This window comes from Dryobates pubescens, chromosome 5, assembly GCF_014839835.1.
Source record: "Dryobates pubescens isolate bDryPub1 chromosome 5, bDryPub1.pri, whole genome shotgun sequence".
Lineage (NCBI taxonomy): Eukaryota > Metazoa > Chordata > Aves > Piciformes > Picidae > Dryobates > Dryobates pubescens.
The window spans coordinates 7,352,253-7,364,514 of NC_071616.1; the positions used below are offsets into that span (position 1 = coordinate 7,352,253).

At 41.8% G+C, this 12,262-nt stretch overlaps 1 protein-coding gene across 1 annotated transcript in view; it reads right to left on the minus strand.

The window, feature by feature from the left end:
- The window catches only part of LOC104298871 (cytosolic phospholipase A2 epsilon), a 53,052-nt gene that overhangs the window by 39,266 nt on the left and 1,524 nt on the right, over positions 1–12,262 (minus strand). Inside the window, 2 exon segments of the mRNA XM_009898981.2 lie at positions 6,696–6,796; positions 7,139–7,229. Of these exon segments, the coding sequence (XP_009897283.2) occupies positions 6,696–6,796; positions 7,139–7,229 (192 nt within the window).

Genomic DNA, 12,262 nt, shown 5'->3' on the forward strand with positions numbered 1-12,262 from the left:
AATGGCAAGAATGAAGTGTTGAGAAAATGCTGGGTGATTTAAAAGCACATTAAATAAAAGTTAATCAGTGCCTCAAATGACCATAGAATCACAGAATTGTTAGGGTTGGAAGGGACCTCAAGGATCATCTAGTTCCAACCCCGCTGCCATGGGCAGGGACTCCTCACACTACATCACATTTCTCAGAGCCACATCCAGCCTGGCCTTCAAAACCTCCAGGGATGAGGCTTCCACCACCTCCCTGGGCAACCTGTTCCAGTGGCTCATCACCCTCATGGTGATGAACTTCTTCCTAACATCCAATCTGAATCTACCCTTTTCTAGTTTTTTCCCATTCCCCCTAGTCCTATCATCACCTGATACCCTAAGAAGTCCCTCCTCAGCTTTCTTGTAGCCCCCTTAAGATACTGGAAGGCCACAATTAGGTCTCCTTGGAACCCTCTTGTTGGGGATTGGTTTGAGCAAGAGGGGACATGGGTCCCAGGAACATCTGTGCAAATTAGGCCTTGAAGGATTTTCTGTTATTAATATAGCAATGGAGTAGGAGTTGTGGAAAAGTTCTGATTGCTTGGTATGCTGAAGTCAAGCTGCCCCTGAGAAGGGAGGCAAACAAGATAAGGAGTAGGCAAAGAGCTGGGAAAAAGAGCAATTAGACTGAGTAGAGAAATTCCACAGAGTAGTGAAAACAATGATGTAACCTTTTAGAGAGAAACCAATAGTGTGTGTTAAATTAGAATAGAATTAACTATGTATAAGATAAGACTATAAATAATGAAGTGTGGAACAATAAAGTTGGATTTCATTGATCATATTGATCTGTGTCGACCCCTTCTTGCGGCACCCTCTCTTCTCCAGACTGAACAGCCCCAGCTCCCTCTGTCTATCCTCATAGGAGAAGTGCTCCAGCCCTCTAATCATCCTCTTGGCCCTTCTCTGGACACATTCCATTATGTCCACACCCTTTCTGTAATAGGGATTCCAGACCTGGATGCAGTACTCCAGGTGTGGTCTCACCAGAGTGTAGTAGAGGGGGAGAATCACCTCCCTCAACCTGCTGGCCATGCTTCCCTTGATGCAGCCCAGGATGTGCTTGGCTTTCTGGACCATAAACCTTTGCCCATCTGTTTGAGCTTATAACCAGGAATCAGAATAGAATAGACCTTCAAGATCATCAAGTCCAACCCATCACCCAATGCTATCTGATCAACTAAACCATGGCACCAAGTGCCTCATCCAGTCTCTTCTTAAACAGCTCCAGTGATGTCAGAATATTTTCAGTAAGTTGACTCATTACAATGCTAATGCTTTTTGCTGTGAGGTTCAGAAGCAGCAGATACAAAACAACAAGAGGGCTATCAAGTGCTGAAAAAAAATGGCTTTCTTATTATCAGGATATGAGAAGTAGAACTTAGCTTCTGGGTGAGTGTAGTCCACAAGTGAATAGGAAATTGATCACTATTGCTTCAAGTTGCATGTGGAACACAGGACATTTTATATGGCTATTTGCTCTAAACAAGGGAGGTAAGATTTCAACATTATCAGCATACAGGGTGAAGTAGCTCCATGCTATTGTTTCAACCATTGTTAGACTCTTCCCTTTTTTTTTTTGCCAGGAAGGAGTAACCTTGTCTTCTTACCTCAGCCTGGTTTGGTCTTAACAACGACACTCATTGGGCTTGTCCATTTGTTTCTATACTAATCTCAAAAAGGTTGCTCAAATTAGAGAAATACATAAACACTTCAGAGACCTATTGCAGGAGAAGTAAAGAGGTAAAAGCGATTGCATTTCATGTTGGTGCTCTCCAAGACTTCTTCAATGGCACCAGTCCTTCACCCAGCATTTTGGAACGTGTGTTTTCAGATTGTCAGAGAGATGAATGAATTGCCATGACTTTTTAAGAAGTAGAATGACAGAGACAGAAACAAGCTTGGCTCCTGCAAGTTGCATCTACACCAAGCCCCAGCTGTGTGCTCATTCCTGAGTGCCACTCGGCAGACTAGAGGTTATGTGAAGAATGCATCACAAGAACCTCATACTTTGCATGTAAATGAAGACAAATTGTTAAGAGAATATGTTAGGGATTTATTAGGAAGAGAAAAATCTTGCTCCAGAACAATAGAACATACCCAGTGTTTCCATGAAGAACAGTAAAATACTACACAGATTAGATAGCATCAAAGGGTTCATGTGGAATTTTGGTGATAAAATTGATGGAGATATTTGGTGTCTAAGGAAGATAACTTGGGGCAAAGTGCAGGAGTTTATTTAAATGTGAAGATCTTGACAAGGGAACAGTAGGACAGAGTGCCTGACCAGCCATGAAGCATAAATGTGACAGTTTAGGCTGTGCCTTTAAGAAAAGGACAGCTGCAGAATTCTCTAGCTGAATGTTTAGGTGTAAAAAGGAAAACAAAGATTCATTCTAAATGAATTTAATTGGTCAGATGTGAGATGTGCCATAGCAAATATCACTAGCATTCTTTCTCTCACTCGCTCCAGCTCCACCTTCAGTCTGCCTGGCTTTTCGCTTCTTGGCCAGAGAGCATGCAACTGACCCTGGACTACAACTGATAAGATAAGAATAACTAACTTTCTTAACAACTGCTTTAAGCTAACAAATTTCCTCTAATATCCTTTTCTCCCTCTTTCTCCTTTTTCACCTAATTAACTACTAGTGGAAAGGGGAGGAGGGGGCGAGAGGTTTGGGGGGAACTTGAGGGAGGATTCTCCTCGGGAGGGTGGGTGTTTGTGTTATTTTACAGTATCATACAAGAATTTACAGGAATACTGTATATTTTGTATATATTCATTGCATTTCATTATTGCTTGGATAATACAGCTTTCCATTCACTTCTCTGACTGGGTTAGCTGTGCTCTGATTGTTGGTGCATGCGGGTTAAACCATCACACAACCACAATAGATCAGAAATTTGACTGAATAAGAAGCAAGAATTATTTCTCTCCTCCAGGAGAGAAGAGCTCCAAATAGGGTCTGTGTAAGAGAAAGGTCTGTGAGCTGTGCATGGAAACTCTGCCTATCAGGAGAAAAACCTCACTGTATTGCCGGAGAAATCAGAGTCCTGTGAGACAGCAAGATCCACACTACACACAGAATCGTTTAGATTGGAAGAAAAACTTTTAAGATCATCAAGACCAACTGTTAAGCCATCACTGCTAAGTCTACTGAAGACCACTAAGATGTATCCACCTCAGCACCACATCTACACCCAGCATTCAGTCGTGGAATGAAGACCACAAAAGAGAGCATGGAAATGAGACTCAAGAAATCAACAACAGAGGGAAAGCTATTGATGTAAACCTGAGAGATATGTCTTTGATGTCAGACAGTATGCACCCAGGCAATTCATGGCTGAGGTTCCCTCACCCTGAGCCTTGCTCACTGGGTCTATTCACTGGGTCAGCATGGTTAATAGCAAAATAAACTATAGTACTGGCCTGGTGTTAGCCTGCTCCGAAGAACAATGATTCCTGGAAATTTGAAGGAATATTAAAAATATTTTTATCTCTGCAGCCTCAACCTTTTTGCCAGCTAGAAAAAAGGTTTTCAAAGCACTCAGAACCAGTTTATACTCTGAACTCCTTTTGTTTTCTCTCAATGTAACATGCAGAAAAACAAACGTAATCTGTTCTAGAAATCCCTTTCATCCCTTCCTTAGGGCAAAGGAGGAACAATATTCAGTGATCATCATCATAACAATAACTGGAGACATCAATGCCTTTGAAGAGAACTGCTAAATATTAAGCTATTAACTATAAAGAAAAAATCTCTGAGGCAATTGAAAGCAGGACTTCTCCTCCTTGGAGAAAGCAGGTAAAGGAAAATGACTTCATAGAATACTTTGCTGATGGCCACATGCCAGACATGAAAAACTACTCCAGAAAATTCAGAAAGCAAAATAGCATCTTCTAAGCTCAGGTCCCTGGTGCCATTGGTGGAAGCCATGCAACTAATCATCTTTTCCCTGTAGTCATCATTTCATTGTGAAAACACACTGAACAACACTAATAAAAAAGCAATTGTGTTGCTGCTGCTGTCCTTTGTGTTACACTAGAAAACTGGTTAGTTCAGGGAGTTGGCAATGGCAATGTAATCAACTATCCATGAACGGCTGGTTATCATAAACAGCCATTTTCAGCAGAAAATCTGCATTCCATATCAAGCTAGGAGCAGTTCCTACCATAATTTGAGAACCCACATTATACAGATGAGCGAAACCTCTTGCATTGTAATTATAGACTATCTTACTTCTGACTGTTTATGGTCTTTCTTTAGAATGTTTCATCCTTCCTGTATTTACTTGAAAGGTGCTAGAAGGCAAACTGTCAGCTCAGGACTTCCTGAAACAGCTAAAAAGACTCTTTCTTGAGGCTCCTATCCATTTTAAAATATGAAGGGGGGGTTCACAAGATTATGTTTTCCTGAAAATTTAACAGTGGGCCATCTTTGGCTTTGCACTGTAGGCAGGCTAAATGTCTTGTGCTGCCCCCGGGCATGATTTTTATAAAACAAATCCATTAACAATTAAATTTATCACACAGCTGTGCAAAGTTCTCTCAGACTGAAGCAAGTACCAGGGCAAGTATATGAGCATCAGCATTAAGGAAAGATTTGCACCACTTTATTCAAGATCTGCTATAAGCATGTTTTTCTTTATAACATCACTCAGACTAGAGATGATCCTCCTGTTGAGATGGCAAGCTAAGGCTTGCAAAAATACAAGGGAATTACTGAAAGCTGCCAAAGAAGCCTGGTGCCAACTTGCACAATTCTGTGCCTTTAATGCCAAGCTTTGTTACAGAGAGGAGAGGACATAGTCAGAAGACAGGAGGTAAATAAAGAGCGTCTGAGAACACCTTGGACATTAAACACATGTGGATAGCAACCAGAACATTCAGATGTTCATTTGAAAAGGAGAAATTATGACAAGAACAATGAATTAAAGCTGTGGTAAGGGTCTCATAGCCCCTATGTACAGGGCTTAATGGCCACTGTTCTTTTTTTTCATATTATAGAATCATAGAACTGTTTTGGTTTGGAAAAGACCTCTAAGACCATCAAGTCCAACCATGGACTCTAAAAATCTTTTTATGCATGTAACTATCTTGGTGGTGAAGAAGGCTTGAATGCTTTTAGCCATGGGTATTCCAAACCACAGCATGACTTTGGGATGAGTGCAGTAAATCATTACAAAACCATTACTACAGAGACTGGGCCACTGCACTCCCCAGTAGCTGATTTCCCTCCTTTAGTCCATTTCCCTGCTGAGCTTTAGCACACACACAGACAAAGCAAACTATGAATGATTAAATGCCATGTCAGTTTTGGTTGTGCTACTTTGCCATTCACATCAAGTTTCATGCCCCATTTATAGGTTGATCATCCTTTCTGTACACTAATTTCCATCTGTAGGAGCTGCCAGAATGCTGCTACCAAGAGATCAGTTTGATAAGGTTGTGACATCCATGAGCAAAATGATGTTATGAGCTTTCTGTTGGTTTGGATGTCTGGTTTCACAAACAAGAAATTATGCAGGTTTCCTATGGGCTATAAACACTTGAATTGCATTTCAGTCATCATTAGAATAGGAATAAGAATATGAATAAGAATAAGAATAAACCAGGTTGGAAGAGACCTTCAAGATCATTGTGTCCAACCTATCATCCAACACTATCTAATCAACTAAACCATGGCACCAAGCACCCCATCCAGTCTCTTCCTAAACACCTCCAGTGATGATGACTCCACCACCTCCCTGGGCAGCCCATTCCAATGGGCAATCACTCTCTCTATGAAGAATTTCTTCCTAACATCCAGCCTAAACCTCCCCTGGTGCAGCTTGAGACTATGTCCTCATGTTCTGGTGCTGGTTGCCTGGGACAAGAGACCAGCCCCTGCCCATCTACAACCTCCCTTCAGGTAGTTATAGAGAGCAAGAAGGTCTCCCCTGAGCCTCCTCTTCCCCAGCTCCCTCAGCCTCTCCTCATTGGGCTTGTGCTCCAGACCCCTCCCCAGCTTTGTTGCCCTTCTCTGGACACATTCCAGCAAGTCAACAAGAAGTTATTGTTGTGTTTGGAGCCCCCCAGTTTTAGTTTGAGACATCTTGACACAGTATACAGTCAGCTGCAAGATAACTGAGAGTGGAGATAAAAATCATCACTGATAGAGCTGCTACAAATTTGATGCAAATAAGTCTCTGTGACAGTCTCTGCAAAGGCTGTTAGAGATGGTCTTCTTTTGTGAAGAATTGCACAGTGATCAAACTGGGCATTTAGTCTGGAAAATGGCATTAATGACCAAAACCCAAAGGATCCCTGATACTCTGACTTTCCAACATTGGCATTGTTCTCCATGCTGGGTCAAAACTCCATTCAAGTCAATAGCGATAGCATTAAAAGAAGGCCAAAGCCAGTCCCATTTTAGCACTAAATTGAGAACCTATTCCTTAAGGAATAAAACCATGACAAGAACTCACCATGCAATAGACAAAGGAATGGCGTTTTACAAACCACATAATGGCATGCAGAAGTTTTACTCAAAGATTAAATATTTCTATTTCTACATAAGCATGTGAATCTTTAGTAACCAAATTCAGGGGGAAAAAAATTAAATTCATACCCTTCTCAAAAAAAATTTGTTTACTTTCATCTAGTTTTAGTTTGCTGAAGTTGGTACCTTAGCATCAGGGTTGCTTGGGGCTCTGTAGTCCATCCTCCATTTTCTTTCTTCATTTTCCAAGTGACTTGACTTGTTGCTTGAATGCTATTGAGGAAGGGAGAACAAGGGATTTGAAGAGAAAGCAAAGACCAAATTTTCTATTTACTTCAACTAGTCCATGTGAAATTGCAATGTGGAATGGGCAATTCACAGCTCCTCACTGCTTGTGGTGGATAAAACGAGCGTGCCAGGAAGTGGCTGCTGTTTCTGTGCTATATGGAAAGATCCTGACTGCAGGTTCTGGTAGCTGCTAACAGCCAAGAAAGGACAGTCTTGTTTTTTTCTAGAGATTTATGTCCTACAGGCAACAGGGAACTTGACTTGTTTAGAGTCCATGGGCAGATCTGAATCAAATACACTCCTGCCAGGGTTTTTCTGTATTCCACTCACCTGAGAGAAGGCAGAGGCTGATGCCATCAAGATCACTGCTGCATTAAAGGCAGGTGCTGTTAATAGCACCTGAGTATAAGACTCCACAGTTGCCAGTGCCTCCTGAAACAAATTTACATCCTTGAAGACTGTCAGAAGCTGCTGAGCAGGTGTTTTATGACATTGAGTCACAGCTCCACCCCTCTGTGATTTCTGAAACAGGAAAATTTCCCACCCACATTACTTGTCCAAAGAGCATGGCTGTTGTAAGGTGTGAACATTGATATTCGCAGGTTTTCTGACTGAGCAGAGTGTGCTGAAATCAATTGCTCCCACCTGGAACCTTGTGGAAATGTAATAGCAGTGATAACCTGATCAATGATCTGATAGAGATGGCTGATGAGAGGTAATAATCTAGCAATAATCTAACAAAAGTGATGATAACGATAGCCTAATAGACTCAAGTACCTATTGTTTCCAAGCAAAGGCTCTGAATTCCATGCTCTATTACCTCCACAATGACAAATCATTTGTGGATAAGAGATGAGGATGATCATTCCAAGGAAGGCATTTATGTATGAAAATATGATCTGAAGGAATATTCTGAAGGAATATTTGCCCTGAAAATCGCTGGTGTATCGTGATGTGTGCATATGTTTGTTTATTGTAGTGTTCTGCTTCAGAAAGAAGGGATAAAGGGAGTAATTTACAAACCAGCATTGCTCTGTTCCCTGCACCACAATGTGGCACTTTCCCATTTGAAAGGTTTAACTTATTTCTGAGCTTTCCACTTAACACAGGATGCTTTTTAACAAATTTAAGTGATGTTCAAACATTTCCCCTTGAAAAATCATGACTTTTTTGGTTGGTTGGTTTTGATTTTCTGGGGGGGTGTGGTGTTACTGTTTTGTCGCTGTTACTGTTTTCTTAGCTCAACAGTGACATTTTATGATACAAAACCCATTCAGATTTCTGAGCAATTTTATTCAAATCACCAGCCTGCTGGATATTAGTAGCAGATGACTGGAATTTAACAAACTGATTCTGGCACTTGGTGCCACGGTTTAGTCATGAGGTCTGTAGTGACGGGTTGGACTTGATGATCTTTGAGGTCTCTTCCAACCTTGGTGACTCTGTGATTCTGTGTATATTTAATTTCATATATATATATACATTTAACTAATGAGGCTCTGTGTGCATCCAGCACACCTCTAGGAAGCTTGGTGATTAAATTTTCTGATCCATTATGCAAGCTTTATTGGGCATGCATGCAATTGTACTGAAAGCCAAAATGATTAAAAGCAGTGCTTATGAAAGGTCCTGAGAGGAACAGGGTGACAAGGCATGATGCTTCCTAGTAGAGACCTGCCTAAGTATGAAACCACAGCTACTGTGACTGGCAATGAGGCAAGGATCCTGACTGGCAGAAACTAGATACAGACCCGATGACTTCTAGCAGTCTCATTACACGCTTTCCTGACACGAAGAGAGGAATCAATGTGAAAAGCTGGTGGTACAAGGAGAACCAGTTAAGACAGTTTGAGCATCTTACCTGCAGTATTCCATTCTTGCAAAAGTTTGATTTCTGGGGTTTAACTTTAAACCTACCTCTTCTGATTGATGAGATGTTTTGAATTCACTGAGCACATTCATTCTATCACGTTGTGCAAGGGCAAATTCTGCTGTGATTTGCCTTTTTCACCTTCATACTCTTTAAACTTTTGTGGTGGAACACGAACTGCTTAAATAAAACCAGAATTAGATAAATTACAGCAATAAGCAAAGGACAGTCACAAGCTTATCCCATGTTTTGGCTGATGCTTTCTTGAGTATGGGCACTCATACTTCTGTTATAAAACCAACCCAAACTTGCCTTTGGTTTTCTGTAAGCAAAGGACAGTCACAAAGCTTATCCCACGCATTGGCTGACGCTTTCCTGGGTATGGGCACTTGTGCTTCTGTTATAAAACCAACCCAAACTTGCCTTTGGTTTCCTGGGATAATGATGACCAGAAACAGTCAAGAGAAAAGCGACTGTAAACACAAAAGCATGTACATTCTTTGTTTCTTCTGCTACAGCCTATCTGCCTCCTTGACTGAAGTACTTAGAAGAGGTGTGGTACCAGATCAGGGGAATGAGAATGTTATCTCCAATTTCTTTGTCATCATAACCACAAAGGTTATCAGCTTGAGGTCTTGTTTCTGCAATGTTTGGACACTAATGGGTGTGAGGATTTTGCATGAGAGCTGTTTTGCTTTTGCATGGCTCATGTTGTACCTTTGGTTTTAAGACAAAAGGAAATGGGGCGGGGGCAGAGGCCTCCAGTATCCCTTAGGAAGGTGACTAAGAGTTCCTTGTTTCCTAACAACTAACTCTTCTTTCCTGACTCAAGACTTCCCTTAAGCTCAAGTCAAAGGCAGCTAGAAGTACCTTTGACTCAAAGCTGGCATTGGATTTCCCAAAGTAGTTCAAAGTTCAAATTGCTTTTAACAGTGAAGCATCATTCTTTTTGAGGCAAACATAGCCTTTTCATAAGGCACACACTTAGGATAAGCTTGACCTCACCTAAATGATGTCATCTTGTGTGGCCAGCAAGTCAAGGAAGGTGATTCTGCCCTTGTACTCTGCTCTTACGAGGCCCCACTTGGAGTACTGCATACTCTAGAGCCCCTAACACAAGAGGGACATGGATCTGTTGTAAAGAGTCCAGAGGACCACAAAGATGATCAGAGGGCTGGATCACATCTCCTGCAAGGACAAGCCAAGGGAGTTGGGTCTGTTCAGCCTGGAGAGAAGGCACTGGGGACACTTTATAGCGGCCTTCCAGTACCAGAAGGTGGCCTTTAGGAAAGCTGGAGAAGGACTATTTATAAGGCATATAGTGATAGGACAAAGGGCAATGTTTTTAAACTAGAGCAGGGTAGATTTAGATTAGACACTATGAAGAAGTTCTTTACTATGAGAGTGGTGAAACACTGGAACAGGTTGCCCAGGAACACCTCACCCCTGAAAGTGTTTAAGACCAGGCTGGATAAGGCTTTGAGCAACCTGGTCTAGCGGGAGGTGTCCCTGCCCATGGTGAGGGGGGCTGTAATTAGATGATCTTTAAAGTCCCTTTCAACTCATGCCATTATAAGACTCTGTGATATAAAAATTGTAGCAGTTAAAATATTGTAGCTGAATATAATAAAATATTGTAGTTGCCTGTGTTCCCTGGATATTGAGTGGAAGAAGAAAAGCAAGCACAGCAATTGCAGGTAGTGACTAAGCCCTTCTATACTGGATTCTGCTGGAGAAGCCTAAATGTCCAGGTCATACTTGATACCTAACTTCTGAATGGGTGAAGGCAGGTGAGGTGCATCCCACCCTGAGCAGTCAGCATATCCTCTTTAATCACTTGTTTCCAAAGTTACTGATGCTGAGGGAACCTGACATTGAGGAACTTGGTTGTGTTGTTTAACACGTGATTCACCCTGCCAAAACACGAAGCTGCAAAACACCCTTGGGCAAACGCTCTATTAGCATACAAATTAAAAACCCTTTCATTCAAATAACAAAGAAGAGGGTTTGCAATGACCGGGGAGGCAGAGAACACAAAATACAATGCTGCATGTACCGGTACCAGTACAAGCTTCCTGCATTTTCCAGTTTGGGATCATGTGAGGTCCCTGTGATCCTGAGCAGGACAGCTCAACTTGGGACTGCAGTTCATAAAGCACAGGCTGTGCAGTGGTAGCTCATGCCCAGGTGTATTAAGGGAGAAATACAAAGTTAGTTTTTCAATGAAACACGAGGCTATAATCTGTGGAAGCTGAGCAGTTGCTTCTTGACATAGCAGTGTTGGGTTAACGGTTGGACTTGATGATCTTAGAGGTCTCTTCCAACCAAAATGATTCTGTGATTCATAAAACATTTAAGGCATGTTTGGGACAAATGAGGAATGTCTGAGGGAAGCACAGAGGGAGGGTAATACACTCCTCAACTGGAGAGGCAGAGCCCCAAAGGTCAAATGATACATTTAGTGTAGCTCAGGGAACAGAAAAGCTATGCCAGGCCACCCTTAGATACCAGCACTTAATGCAATTTTGAGTTCTGTCTGTCAGCCAGTGAGCTACTGCTGAGATGCCAATCACCCAAAGTTGCCCTGCCTTCAGCTGCTTGCCATTTGAGGCTTTCTTCTGTAACAATTTTTCCCCCTCTATCAGTACAATCTAAAACTACAACCAGTGACTAAACAAGGCCAGCTTTAACATTAATTTCTGATTAGATCAGAGTTAATTATTAAAAAGATTTATTAAGAGACAGCTAAGGACAGCCCAAATATCAGCTAGCTTGTGTGCTTTCGTTGGACTTTTCTCAGTGATAACCCTCTTCAGCCTCTTCCCCATTCTTTCCTGTGCCTCTGCAGCCTGTTATGTCTCTTCCCAATGCTGTGGGCATTTTGATGTCATGCCTGATAGGATTAAGGTGGGTGGTGTCTTTACAAATAAATAGTCGTCTAGAAGGAATTAAAATAACAAAGAAAGAACCAGACAGTCCACCTTTACCTATGTTGTATTTGAATCACAAAGGTCCTCTGCTTCCTACCTCACCTGGGGTCTTGCTGTAAATCAGCAGGGTGCTGTCTGAACATAGAAGACACTGAGCACAACCTGAATTTCTGAACTTTTAGGACAGAGAGCAGGCTTAATAGGCTACTGAATATCAACCTCTCCACCCAGAGAAGGGAAGAAACTGATTTAAATGAACATACAATGTATGATGCAGGGGGTTACGTATAAAGGGGGACATGTGATAGGTGTATTGAGAAGACTGTAAATTCCTAGTACCTCAGTCAATGGGGAAAGGGAGAGGGAAATTTGCACCTGGGAAATAAGGGTAAAAGGGAAACTGCATCTTCCAGCAAATTGAGAGACTCCATAGGGATCTGCATCATGGACTCTCCCTTTATTCGAATAAAGTTTTACAGGACTCCTCTGACTCCACTGTGAACACAAACTTCTAGACTGAACTACTCTTTCTTACGTGCCCTACCAAAATCCTCAGCCCCTCTTGCTCCACTGAGCACATCTTCCTCTCAGATTTCCCAGATCACCTTTCTTAACATGAGAGAAAGGGAGGATTCAGCTTCCCTGAAAGTCCTTCTGGTTTACTA